The sequence below is a fragment of the Peromyscus eremicus genome, chromosome 5, assembly GCF_949786415.1.
Source record: "Peromyscus eremicus chromosome 5, PerEre_H2_v1, whole genome shotgun sequence".
In the NCBI taxonomy this organism is placed as follows: Eukaryota; Metazoa; Chordata; class Mammalia; order Rodentia; family Cricetidae; genus Peromyscus; species Peromyscus eremicus.
In genome coordinates, this window is record NC_081420.1 from 104,751,901 (window position 1) to 104,766,214 (window position 14,314).

Sequence of the window (14,314 nt, forward strand, 5' to 3'; positions counted from 1 at the left end):
GTTCTCTAGCCAAGAAAAACCAAACTGATAGTGTGGTGGTTTGCCTAAGAAGGGCCTCTGCAGGGTCATGTATTTGAATGTTTGGTTCCCAGTTGGTGAACTGTTTAAAAAGATTAGGAGGCATTTCCTTGTTTGAAGAGGTGTGTCATTATGGGTGGGCTTTGAGGTTTCAAGAGTCCAAGTCAGGCCTAATCTTATTCTTTACCTGCTTCCTGTGGATCAGATGTGAGCTCTCAGCTACTGCTCCAGCAGAATGCCTCTTTACCTATTGCCATGCTCCAAACCATGGTAATCATGGACTCATCCTCTGAAACTGTAAGCCAGACCCCAATTAAATGCTTTCTTTTATAAGTTTCCTTGGTCATGGAGTCTCTCTTCACAGCAATAGAATGATAACCAAGACTCCTATTTATAAGTATTTTACATGTAGTGTATATGATTTGCAAAAGTTATTCTGTAAACTCAAAAACTTATTTGGAGAATATGTTTTGTGAGTTTTAGGTTTTGGCAACTTGACATCATTTGAAGATGTCCCTACAAGAAAGAGAAGGGGGTCTGGAGAGATGGCTCAGTAGTTAAGAGCACTTGCTGCCCTTGTAGAGGACCCAAGTTTGGTTCCCATGCCCCATGTGGAGGCTCACAGTTGTCTTTAACTCCAGTTCCAGCAGATGCAAAGTCCTTTCTTGATCTCCACTCTTACTTGCATGGGTGTACACATACCTACATACAGGCACACACACACACACACACACACACACACACACACACAATTAAAAATAATTCTTCTCTATCCTGTTAATGACACCATGATGGCCTTCTTTTTTCAAGGTCCTGATATAATCTATTTATATACATATATATATATTTTTTCAAGACAAGGTTTCTCTTTGCAACATTGGCTCTCCTGGAACTCGCTCTGTAGACCATACTGGCCTCAAAATCACAGAGATCCTCCTACCTCTTCTTCCTTGGTGCTAAAATTAAAGTTGTTTGCCACCACTACTGGCTATATTATTTTCAATTTAAAATGTGTGTATGACTTTATTTGTCTGTGTATGTATATGCACTTGTGTGGGACTTGGAGATATATTGTAGATTATTAGACTTGGTGGTAGATGCCTTTAACCTCTGGGCCATCTATCTCACTGACCCCAGACCACTCTTCTTAAATAGATTTCATAGAGGCCTCTACTTACCCCTCCAACATAGGACCAATGCTTTCTTTCTTTTTCTTGCATTGTTAGTATGGCAACTACTCCAAGGAACACAGTTGAAATGATACTGTTGATAAGATCCTGCAATGCAGAGTTGAAATTGGTCAACTGTAAATTAGAATGTACTTTCCAAATATTCAAACAGGTCAGTTACCCATCTAAGAGTGGATACCTTTTAAACGCTTTCTCTTTGATTGACAGGGACCTTCAGGGGTATAATTATGGTTTTCAGAGATTTTAGTCTATGTGATTTTTAAGGTCTTGGATAGGACTTTGTAGAAATAGGTTTGATTTCATTAGAACATCATTAGGGACATTAACATTTCTATTGGTGCATACACACACACACACACACACACACACACACACACACACACACAGTTGTCCTATGTGGGTGCTGGGAACTGAGCTTGGATACTCTGTGGAGTCTTAACCTTGGAGTCATCTCTCCATCCCCTTCCATGCCTTTTCTTAAAGGTACAGCAATTCTAGATTCTGTGGTCTAGGACTGGCCAAAACTGGCCCTCCATAACATGACTTTTTTTGAAGTTTTATATTTTAATGTGGATTCTTCATTTTATCCCATAACTTATTTATTTTAATATATGTAAACATATGGGTTTGAGGGTAAATTTTATATTAGTAGTTCATTCATTCAATATATTCCTATATCCATAGGTAAAAATTAATGCTCTAGAAGTTGGGTTATGTTTATTATTTTGTGAGCCCATGTATCCTGAGAACACCTAAACCCATCTGAAGAGCAGACTTGATTTTCTGAAGTGAATGGCTGTGTTGTTTGCTCTCGTCTGAGACAAAGTCAGAATTAAATCAGCCTGATATATCTTCAAGTTCTGGGTTTTGTTTTGGTTTTTCAAGACAAGGTTTCTCTGTGTAGTTTTGGTGCCTGTCCTGGATCTTGCTCTGTAGAATAGGCTGTCCTTGAACTCATAGAGATCTGCCTGTCTCTGCCTCTCGAGTGCTGGATTTAAAGGCATGTGCCACCACCGCCTGGCTTATCTTCCAGTTCTTATGTCCTTTGTTCTACGTTTTGGTTATAGGCTCTTCAACTCCAGGCCAGCCTGCCTTTTTGTGTACTGGAAGAGTGAGCATGGATAGGAAGGGTTTCTCTTAGAGTGGGACACTACACTTTGATGGGAGAGTGATGATGGAGTCAGTGGGACCAGTGTGTGGACAGGGCCTACGGTAAAAAACAATGATTTGACCAGGTATATAATTGGAGGACTCTAAGTCTGTGTGTCAAACTTGGGTGTTATTCCTCAGGAGCTGTCCATCTTATGTTTTTTAACTTCAGTTACATTTTACTCATTGTATGTGTATGTGGTGGGGGAGGGATGCACATGATACGCATGTATATTGAGGTCAGAGGACAATGTTTGGGAGTTGGTTTTCTCTTTCTATCATGTGAACCCCAGGTATTGAACTCAGGTGGTCAGGATTGGTGACAGGTACCCTCTGAGCCATTTCCCTAGGCCTCACTTTTTCAAGTAGGCTACGCCATCTGGCCAGAGAGCTCCCAGGGATCTTCCTGTGTCTGTCTCCCCAGTGCTGACAAGCTTGTCTGGTTTTTGTTTGTTTTTTTAACATGTGTTCTGGGATTGAACTCAGGTCCTCAAGCTTGCAAGCCTATCACTTTATCAAATGGACTATCTCCTCACCACATTCTTAATGGCTTAAGTGGTGGTGGCAGCCTGTCTGGGATATGAGCCTGTATGTAGAAAGAAGCCTGACCATTCAGTGTAAGAAACCATGATGATCTTAATGGCTCCCTTCAATGTGCCAAGCAATTCCTAGACTACTTCATTTAACTATCACAAAGCAGCCATCAAAAGAATTGCTATGCTGTGTGTTTCTACAGAGAATGCAATAGCCATCTTGGGGAAGTTTATTAAGTTTTTTTACGATTGAACAACTGCTAAGGAGAGGAGTCAGTACTGAACTCATTATTGACTCCCATCAGGAGCATGAACAGGAAAGAAGTTAGGAGCTATCTATCACCTTAGACTGCAAGTGCAGCCTCCATTTCCATCATTATCTGTGGAAGGCTTCTGAGTTCACATGATGTGGAACAAATAAGCTCACAGTGTTTTTGTGACTCAGATCTTTGGCTGCCAATTTTTGGATGTGGGACCTGGGATCTTTTTTTTTTTTTTTTAGCACCCCTCTGCCAGCCTACTAATTTTTTTTATATGGGGATGATGATTGGGATTGATTACGTTGATCTGAGGGTTAAATGGAACACTGAATCTGAAACATTACATACTGTGCCTCTGGTAAGTACAGGTAGTGTATAAGATGTAGACTTGTGATATCTGCTCTGCGAATGTACAGAGAATAGACTTACTGCAAACTCTGTGTGTTCTTCCTGTTATGATTGGTGAACCCAGAATCCGGTCATGTCACCTGTCTCTGGAAAGGCACCGATGTCTTTACTATTGGTCAACATTGGCATGAGGCCATAGGGCAAGGCTGCTGAGGTATAAGACTGAGCTGGATTCTGCTGGCTCAAAGAGAGGTGCCTGCAGAGGGAAGGCAGGCTGAGGCTAGACAGGAGTTCAAAGCTTAGTGGGAAACTTTGTACTTGATGATTCTGTAAAACAAGATACTCAAAGATGTGAATGAGAATTTGAGAAACAGAGTATAAAGCACTCAGGAAGCTGAGGTAGGAGCATCACTTCATGTTCAAGGCTAGTCTGGGCTACAGAGGGAGACTCTGCCTCAAAAACAATCAAACAAAATGAAAACAATGTTAACTTTTAAAAGCCAAAATGAGCTAGTTATGGTTCTAGGTCATTGAGAATTTGGACCAAAGCACGTTGATAACAATATACTAATGAATAGATCTAGCTAATCTTTGGCACTCTGTCGTAATTTTAACTCACCGTGCTTGGCTCAGGTTCCTCATGACAGTGGAATCAGCTCCTGATCTGTGATCCCTGGGAGCTGTGCTTTGCCCTCTACATCTTTCTGTGCTAGCTCACATTTATTGAGCACTTACTGTATGCCATGTACTGGGCCAAGGCAGTAATATGAGAAATTATTCAATTCTCACAAAAGACTCTTACTATTCCCAGTTTGTGGTACCTTGCTGAAGGGTTATTCATCCAGGAAGTAGCTAGAACCCTCAGCATTGTGATGTCTACAGTCATCTTCTTTCTCTTATCCATCCCTTCCCTTCTTTTCTTCTTTTCTTTTCTTTCTTCCCTTTTTATTTTTATTCTTCTCTCCCCTTCCTTTTGCCATAAGTACAGACTTTCCTATCTGCCTCTTCTGGACATTGTGAGAAATGTCATCCTGCATGGCTGGGCTGAAGTTGCCATTGCACTTGGCTGTGCATAGAGGGGCCTCTGCCATCCCTACTCATTCTTTCTTCTAAATACTCCAAAGACTCAGATCCCATCCTCTCACTAAAGTGAGATGAATGTCCTACTTGACTATCATTTGCCACAAAGCTCCCCAATAATTTCAAGATGTCAAAAACTAAAATTATAGTTAGCAAAAAAAAAAAATGTACTTTTAATTGCTGGGCATAGTGATGTGCACCTGTAATCCCAGCATGCAGGAGGTAGGCTAAAAGGATCAGGAGTCATTCTTGACTATATAGTAAGTTCAAGGCTAGCCTGAACTACATACATGAGACCCTGTCTCAAAGCAATCAAGGGAAAAAAGAAAACTATGCCTTTTAGGATTGCATGCTGCTAGGCATAGTGGCACACACCTTCAATCCCAGCACTGAGGAGGCAGAGGCTGCCTGATCTCTGTGGGTTTGAAGACAACCTGGTCTATATAGGGAGTTCCAGGACAGCCAAGACAACATAGTGAGATCCTGTCTCAAAAAACAAACAAACAAACAACAGCAATGAAAAGATTGAATGCTTAGTTTGAAAATTTTCTGAATATCAGAAAAAAATTCATTAACTTGTAAAGGAAGTTAAGGGGACCTTCTCACATGGCTACACCCGAGCATGTAAAGATGCCCCTGGTACTTTCAGAATCATCATCTCTCTAGAGTTTCAGGTTAAAGTGTGTTTATTATGTAGAAAGAGTTCTTTCTAAGCCAGGTGTCTGTGCACACCTGTAATCATAGCACTCAGGAGGCTGAAGGAGGAACTTAAGCTTGAGACTAGCCTGGGCCACACAGGGAGTGCCTACCATAAAAACAAAGGCCGGGAGAGATGGCTCAGTGGGTTAAATCCCTTGCTTCTCAAGCCTGACAGCATAGGTTTGATTCTTTAACCCATGATGGAAAGAGAGAATGGATTTCAGAAAGTCATCCTCTGAACTCTGCACCTCTGTCCTCACACATGCACACCAAAAATAATTAACAACAACAACAACAACAACAACAACAAGAACAAGAGTGATTTCTACTGGAAAATGTCTCTTCTTGACTGGAACTCAATTGCTCTGACCATATAGTAATATATAGAAGTGTTGAAAGTACATGCTATTCATCCAGGAGAGTGCAAGTTTTTGTTTGCTTATTTGAGACAGCTATGTAGCCCAGGTAGGCCTTGAAATCACATTTCATCTGTGTGAGCTTCTCCAATACTGGGATTACATGTGTGCCACAACTCCGGCCTTCCAGTAGTTAGAATTCATGGTTTCCTTGGGTATATTGGCAGATGATGTGAGCACATGTTAGATGAAGTCAACAGCCCTCAGACTGGAGACCGTGTCCCCAGCACAGAAAAAGGCTGTCTATGGGGAATGTGATACAGAGGCACATTCTACATTGCTAGAGGCTGAGAGCTGAGCTTGTACCTCTCGGTATAGAGTCCCCAGCATAGACTTCAAAGGAGCTGCTGACTGGAAACTTTGGGATCCCAAGTCCAGGTTCCATTATTCATCAGAGAGGGTGGCCCAGGAAAAATACATCAAAAAACAAGACAAAACAAAAAACAAAAACAAACAAACAAACAAAAAATCCCAAAACTTAAATAGTCCCCATTGAAGCTGACCTCATGAGTGTGTGTGTGTGTGTGTGTGTGTGTGTGTGTGTGTATGGGGAGTCAGGTGGGAGCAAAGGGTATTAGCCTTTCTCTGTCCCTGATAGGTGGTAATCTTTACCCTCAGTATTTGTTTTTTTCTATTCCTAGTCAGAGACTCATGTAGCTGAGGCTAGCCTTGAACTTGGTATTTGAACTTCTGATCTCCCTGCTTCCTGAGTGCTGAGATGACAAGTGTATGCCAGCACACCTAGTTTATGTAGTGCTAGATATCAAACCAAGGGCCTTAGGTGTCCTAGGCAAGTCTATCCTGACTGAACTACATCCCTAGCTCCACCCTCAGCCCACTGTCAAACAAGAAGAAAAACGGGAGGTAAAAGAACTCTATCCCTGTAGGGGCCTTTAAATTAGAAATTACCACTTACCTTCACCCTATACATTTTGTACCAAGTAATTTTGTCTGGAAAGAAAGGCTGGAAAGAAGTAGCTCTATGCACACTGGGTACCTGTAGACTGTGCAGAGGCCAAACCAGTTCTGGGGCCTCCCCCACCTGTCTTGTGATAGATCCCACATGACTCCTGCCCCTTAATGCCAACACATCTCCTAGTCCATCTACCCGCTACCGTGCTGAGTCTTCACCCCAGCACCAATACCCTCACTAAAATGGCACATTTCCTGCCAGACCAGGGGCTCCCCATTACTACCCAGTGGTAACTAGTTGCACCAAAGTGGCATATGTCCTTCATCTTGTGGGACCCGAAAGGGGAAGACTAGAAAGGAAGGGAGAGGATAAGAGGCAAGAATTTGGGTCCTATTTTGAAGGGTTAGAAACATTTCAAGTCTGTTAGGTCATTCCCTACTTGCCCAGCCGTGTAGTGGTTTATTATGTGTACACTTGTTCTTTGAACATCCCAATACCTGGACAACCTTAGTCATCCATTTTCCCCATTAGGCTCTGAGGAACTCATTAGGTATATTCCTGATGCTCTGCCAGACACTGGACCATGCCCTGGAGAACAATAGCAGGAAAAAAGAACAGGGGCTCTAAATCCTACTCGGGGTTCTCATAGCCTTCTTCAGAGAAAAGAGGGCATTTTCCCATCAGATGGTTGTGGTTAGAAGAGCTGGCTGTGCTGGAGTTGATCAAAGGCCTGGAGTTTAAGAGCTGGCCCCGAGCTTCCCGTGACCACTGTGAGCAGAGGTTCTCTCATTGCCAGCACATGCCCAAGAACTGCTTGCTAGCCAGCCTGACTGGGTTACTTCCTGGATATTTCCTATGTACCTTTCAGTGAGGCATGGTGTCTCATGGCTCTCTTTAGCTTTTCTTCTATTTTTTCTTAAATCTTGCCTGCTGGAGAGATGGCTCAGCTGGAGAGAGAAGACCCGAGTTCAACTTCCAGAACCCATGTCGGTCAGCTCACAATGGCCCGTAACTTTAGCTCCAGGGGATCCAACACCCTGTTCTGGTCTCCACGGGCACTCATTCTCTTGTGCACCCACCTCACCCCACCACGCATACACATCATTAAAAATAAAAAGTTAAAATCTTTTGAAAGAGTTGTTGTTTGTTTTTAAAATGAAGTCTTGGCATGGTACCCAAGTAGATCTTATGGCAGTCACTCCAAGTTTCATGAGTTCCTACTCAGTCACTCACACCTATATACACCCATCAGGGTACTGGCTTACTGAGAAAATCACTAGGAAGCCAGAGAACATGGGGAAGGCATAGACATGTGGCTTCAGTGAGGTGGTTTGGGCTGAATGAAGCTGGAGAAACTGCCTCAAGATGCTAAAGCCTGTGAAGTCTGGGCTTTAGAGTCAGAGAGGCCTGACCTCAAGTCTGAGTTCCAGTGAAACCTATATATGGCTGTGGGCAACTTCATCTTCTCACTCCAGTAGTTTCATCTGTTAAGTAGGGAGTGGCAGATAGTCACAGCCCTACTGGATGAAACAAAATATGAAAAGGCGTTCGGGGCGTGGCAAGTGTTTAGAAATGCCTACCTTATATTCCCTTGAAAATTGCCATGGGCAGAGATTTTAGTTTCCCCCCAGAAACCTTCTGGTAGTTAATAGCTCCCCAGACTAAGGGCCTTCCGTGCAGCCAATGATAGCAGCTCATCTTTTGTCAGTGTTCTGAGGCTGGTTACTCTGTGGGATAGACACAGTTCAGCAGCCTCTTTAAAAAAAACTCGTACAGTTGAAGAGAACATCTGAGATCCAGCTCACCAGCAACCCACTCCACTTTAAGGTTAGAAATAATGAGCTATAAGGAACCGAGGCTGGGCTTGGGAGCACAGGCCTGTAATTCCAGCTGCTTAGAAAGATGTCAAGTTCAAGGCCTGCCTAGGCTACAGAGTAAGTTCAAGGCTAGCTTGGGAAATAAGCTGAGACCCCGTCTTAAAATGAGAAAAAATATAAAAGAGAGGTGAGGGGCTGGAGAGGTGGTTCAGCAGTAAACAGCATTTGCTGCTCTTGCAGAGGGCCTGGATTGGGTTCACAGTGTGGTAGCTCACACTTGACTGTAATTCCAGTTCCGTGGGATCTGGCACCCTCTTCTGGCTTCTATGGGCACCAGGCATGTTTGCAGTGCACTTTTACACAGGCTAGCAAAATACTCAGAGACATGAGTCTTGAAAGACAGAAACATAGCTCAGTGGTAGAGTGCTTTCATGGCATGCACAGGCCTTAGATTCAATTCCACACAAAAAACAAAGGAAGTGAGATGTGGAAGAGATGGGAGCCATGTCAGGATTGTTCACAGTAAGAGAGAATGGCCAAAACTATCCAAATACCTTATGGGATGTGGCAGCTTGTTTTTCTTTTTTGGATACCATGTACTGAGTGTGTACTTGGTGCTAAGTACTATGCTATCTTTATATATATATTCCAATGTTACAGAAACCCTATGAGGTAGGGACTCCTCCATACACTTCCCCCTTTCTGCATTTCCTAGATGGGGAAAATGAAGCTACAAGGTCTTAGGAGTCTGATGACAAATGCTTGTAATCCCTTTACTCAGAAGGCTAAGGCAGGAGGATGCTATTTTTAAGGGCAGCCTAAGTTACCTTGTAAGTTCAAGTCTAGCCTTTTCTATATAGCAAAGACTTATCTAACCCCTTTCAAACATCCTTCTAAAAAAATACAAAGGTCACAGAGCTAGTAAGGAAGGCCCCAAGGCAAGGGACTGGACCTACTTTGGCCGCTGGAGAGCTAGGGGCCTCCAGGCCTAGCTTCTGGCATTCTCAATGGTAAAGAACATATGGAAAAAGCCACATAGCATCCTTTCCTGGATACCACCACACTTTAAGATCGTGGTTCCTAGACCCATACAAATAAATTTTTTATAACTCTGTTATGCCAACTCTTGTTTGGGGTGGGCTATAAATCTACTTGGGTGACACTGTTTGAAAAGCAGAAACATACACTCTTTTACAAGCATCTCTCCTCTTCATTAGGACAAGGAGAAAATATGGCACGTGCTCATTCACACAAGCCCTTTGGGATGGACTCTGCACTTTCAGCTAAAAGCAGGAGACTGTCCTGAAAGCAGAGGAGTCCAAGGGACCTTCCTGAGTTTTGGGTGGTTTCTCCCCGGGACAGGACAATACTCCGTCATAGCTCTGCTATGCACTTGTCTAGAGATCTCTTTTGTCTTCCCTGGAAGAAAATGAGGACAAGCTTACTCTTGGGGTTATGAGCAAAGCTTAGCTTTGAATTATGAAAATGAACACTTACAAGCAAAGGCCATTGTACACAGATCAGCAAGTGTTGAAGGGTTACCAAATATACTATGATAAAAAATAGGACGATGCAGGTTTCCTGAATTGTGATTGCTACAAACATCTCATGGGCGCCACCAAGGACGAAACAAACCACCGATGCTGCAATAATACACTGCAAGAAAAGAACAGGTTTGTTCAATGCATGTAGCTATTTAGCAGTAGCACATATTAACTGGCAGCATTTGTTACATTTAATTTGATTATACTGCAGTAGCCTGTATTTAAAAACGTGTGTGTGTGTGTGTGTGTGTGTGTGTGTGTGTGTGTGTGTGTGTGTACAAGTTTATGTGTGAGGGCATGAGTGTTAGGGCATGCATGTAGCAATCAGAGGTCAATCTCAGGCAACAGGCCTCACTTTCCACCATGTTTGAGACAGGGCTTCTTGCTGTTTGCTGCCATGTCGTGTACTCAGGGCTATTCTCCTGTCTCTGCTTCCCATCTCACTGCAGGAATGCCGGGATTTCAGACTGCATCCTGCCTCATCCAGCTTCTGAATGGGTTCTGAGGGTCTGAACCCAGGAGGTCAGGCCTGTGCAGCAGGCAGTTTTGTTCAGAGCCATCTTTCCAGGCCATGCCTGTAGTGTTTTCCAAATATTTTATTTTTAATTGTTTTAAATTAATTATTTGTTTTTAGTACTGGGGCTTGAGTACTCAGAGCCTGGCATACGCCAGGTAAGCATGCTACTGCTGAGTTACATTCCTAGCTTGCATTTTTCAATTTTTAATTAACTAATTAATTTTTCAGTGCTAGGGGTCAAACCTAGGATCTTCATCATGCTATCCAAGCTATCTACTACTAAGCTACATTCCTAGCCCTATTTAAAAGTATTTTTAGATGTTAAATAATATATGCAAATAAATATTGAACACAGAAAAGTTTTTAAACTTCCTTCCTCTTTTCTATCCAAACCTAGTCTCTCTCTGTTTTGTTTTTCAGATAAGATCTCACTATGTAGCTCTGGCTGGCCTCAAACTCACAGAGAACCACCTGCCTTTGCCTCCTGAGTGCTGGAATTAAAGGCATGGGCTAGTCTGTCTTCTGAAAAAATCACTACTACTGGTTTGTATTTCTGGAAGGAAACCCAAGTATGTATTGGTTAAGTTATGTTGATTTTGACAGAAATAGTGACGCAGAACCTCGGTTTTCTTCCTGTCCAGTTGATTACATCAGTCATTCACTGGGAGATTTCCCCCAATGACCGAAAATGCAATCTTTGTCATATAAGAAATTCTCAGATGTATTTGTGTCTCTTTTGAGTCTATTGTCTCATTGAGTTGTCAATTTTAAAGTACTTTTTAAAAAAATTGTGTGTGTGTGTGTGTGTGTGTGTGTGTGTGTGTGTGTGTGTCCCCATAGAGGCCAGAGAGGGTGTCAGATCTCTGGAGCTGGAGTTAAAGGGGATGGTGATCCAACTGACCTGAGCACTGGAAACAGAGCTCAATTAGAGCAGCAAGTACTCCGAACTACTGAGCCATTTCTCCAGCCTCTAGGGTACTTTTTGAATGGTAGGGTGGCTCATCGTGTGTACTACTGCTTGACGCAGCCCTCTCGGTTTTCATTTTCAGACTGTTTGTGATACCCAGGATTGTCTTGGTCGTGTCCCTACACTAAACCTGTTGACGTTTTAATTGGGATTTCATCTAACTTCTAACAACAAATTGTTATTTTAGTGTGTTTCCCTCTCTATAAAGTCTTAAAGTTTTCTTCTTATAGGTTTTTGTTCTTTGCCAAATATTGATCATTCTGATGGCTGTAGTGAAGAGAAACATTTTCTTTTTATTTTGTTTTTGAGAGAAGGTTTCACTATGCAGCTCTGGCTGTCCTGGAACTCACTATGTAGACCAGACTGGCCTCGAACTTACAGATATCTGTCTGCCTCTGCCTCCCAAATGCTGGAATTAAAGGAGTGCATGACTACACTTGGCTTCTTATATTTTAGTTATTTATAGAAAGTTTTTAGTCTGCTAATTTGATTGCTACCCAGCTAAATGTTCTATATAGTCTCCCAGTGGATTTAAATTTTATAATCATATCAGTGGAAAGAAATATATTTTGCCTCTTTTCAAGTATTTTTTTCTTTTCCTTAATTATGATTAGTCATTGCAGAAAAGCCCCCACTAACGTTGGTAGGCATTGCTTTTCTACTTCGTTTGAATAAGAATTGTTGTGATATTTTAAGTGAAGACTTTGCTGATTTGGGGGTAAAGATGTTTAGTTTTATAAGGGCAATGAAATCTCTATTCCTATTTTATAGGTGCCTTCTCTTCTTCTTCCTCCTTTCTGGTTCCCAGAAAGGGAACATTCAAGTTTTTCACATGTTCTCAAACACTATTTGATTTAATCTCATAACCTTCACTTACAATGTGGTGGGTTATTTTAAGAGTCCGAAGAGCAAATCATCCTTGTGTTTTGTGGTATATGTTTTAAAAATACATGGATATTTAAAAATAGATGGATATTTTTTGTTAATATGGTAACAGTTTTTTCCACTCTGGGATCCATCCCAGGGCCTCACACTTTTGCTAGGCACCCTGGGCCTGAACATCAATCTTTGCTTTGGTGCTGAGAGATCTCTCTTTTGTGTTCTTTTTCTAAACCTGACAAGTGTTGACGTCAGTGTTAGAATGACTTGGTGAAGTAGTCACTCAGAAAGGGGTGGGGATATAGCTCAGTGGTAGCGTGTCTGGCAAGTGCAAGGCCTTGGACTCAGTCTTCAGAAAAACACATCATTCCAAAGTGCCTGTTTCTTAAAAAAGCTTGAGCATCATCAAAATGATATCTCATGATCTGAAAGAGCTGACCCTAAACATGTCTGATCTGATTCACTTTTATAATGAAAAAACCCACTTGTTTATGTTTGTATATTAGGTGGAGAGAGGGCGCATGCAAAGGTCAGAGGAGAATTTACAGGGATGGTCCTCTCCTCCCACCATCTGAGTTCAGGGGATTGAAGTCTGGTCTTCAGGATTGGTCATATCAGCATTTACACCTTACAGGCCCCTTGCTTTCCCTCTGCTTTTATATGTTGCTCTGTTTGAATTTCTCTATTTTGGGGTCTGTTTGGGTCATTAAACTTTCCTCCCCAGAAGTTTTATGCCCCCATCTGCAGGTCCTTTCACTTTCAGTGATGTTTAGGAGCATTTCCCCATTCTCATTTTAAGTCTCTGTTCTCTCTTTCCCTTTTCCTGGATTACTGCCTGTTGTGTATGGCTTGAATAGGTCTTTTAGATGGCAGTCCTTATCAGTCGCACTTGCTGGTTTACAACTTTCTATTTACTCAGTACTTTTCTACTTTTATTTGTGAGAGGAAATCCCAAAAAAAGAAAAGGCAGGGCAAAAACCTACCAATTTAGTACTGAGAATTGTGTGATGCTGGGGTGGTGGTGGCACCAGCATTTAGTTCCAGCATTCTGGAGGCAGAGGCAGGCAGATCTCTATGAGCTCAAGGCCACCCTGGTCGACATAGTGAGCTTCAGGCCAGACAGGGCTATATTAGTGACATTCTGTCTCAAAAAAAAAAAAAAAAGTGTTGGAAGAAAGGGAGTAAAAAAACTGTGGCAAAGGGAGTTGTGGAGGACTTGCTCCAGCAGCACCTCTACAGTCAATGCTGGAAGCCACCGCCCTCCCTCCCCTATCCATCCAGCTGGGCAGCTTCTGCTCACCATTCTCAAGACCTTCAACACTCCAGCAGATGAGAAGATAAAATGCTTTGAGCTGTCTCTGAGTCTCTTTGGGACCTTAGCCCGGCCCTCAGCCCGTCTTTTGAACGATGCACGTATCTTAATTTTCTTAGACACATGGCCAGGCGGCGCCTTCTGCCTCTGGGTGGGTTTCGTTGGTGGTAATTTGCTGACACTCTGTTCTCTGTGCACTGACCGTGTAGACCTACTGAATGATGTGGCACTCAGTGGAGGTTTTTTGGGAGGGGCAACAGAGGTGATAGACACCAGTGACTCCGAGCGTGAGGGAACATCCCCGAGTTCAGATTGTGATGTTGTGCGGCTGGGAGGGTGGATGGACTCACGGCTGAGCTCATGCCTGGTGGATGCAGGATTCATGGTGTATCCCAAGCCTGACTGTGTCAGGCTGGTCCTGGGGCTTCAGTCGGCGCCCGTCCCCTGGGGAACCAGCGTCAACGGCTGCTGGCAGCCTATCCCGCGTGCACCTGCCCTTGATGGCTGCGGCCTAGCCTAGCAGTCTGGTATTCTTGTGGTGATCTGGGGAAAGGCGCTTTGCTTAGCCTGGAAACTCAAACCAGCAACCACACCTGCAGGAGCTGCTGCCAGCCAACCCAGAGGAGAAGGGTTCTGTAGTCGTTTGCTGGGTATGCCTGGCCAGATTCCAGC

General features: G+C 43.0%; 2 protein-coding genes across 4 annotated transcripts in view; one reads left to right on the plus strand and one right to left on the minus strand.

Annotated features, from left to right (window-relative positions):
• The window catches only part of LOC131911842 (CKLF-like MARVEL transmembrane domain-containing protein 2), a 60,882-nt gene extending 46,754 nt beyond the window's left edge, over positions 1 to 14,128 (minus strand). The window contains exons 1-3 of one of the 3 annotated variants that reach the window (XM_059264245.1): positions 13,631 to 14,128; positions 9,921 to 10,079; positions 1,197 to 1,295 (exon numbers count right to left, since the gene is read on the minus strand). In XM_059264245.1, coding sequence (XP_059120228.1) covers positions 1,197 to 1,295; positions 9,921 to 10,079; positions 13,631 to 14,026 — 654 coding nt within the window. In that variant the 5' untranslated portion in view covers positions 14,027 to 14,128. The remainder of the gene's footprint in view (positions 1 to 1,196; positions 1,296 to 9,920; positions 10,080 to 13,630) is intronic. The other 2 variants (XM_059264244.1, XM_059264246.1) reach the window with 2 other exon arrangements.
• The window catches only part of Tk2 (thymidine kinase 2), a 96,725-nt gene that overhangs the window by 41,106 nt on the left and 41,305 nt on the right, over positions 1 to 14,314 (plus strand). The gene's annotated exons all lie outside the window — the stretch shown is intronic.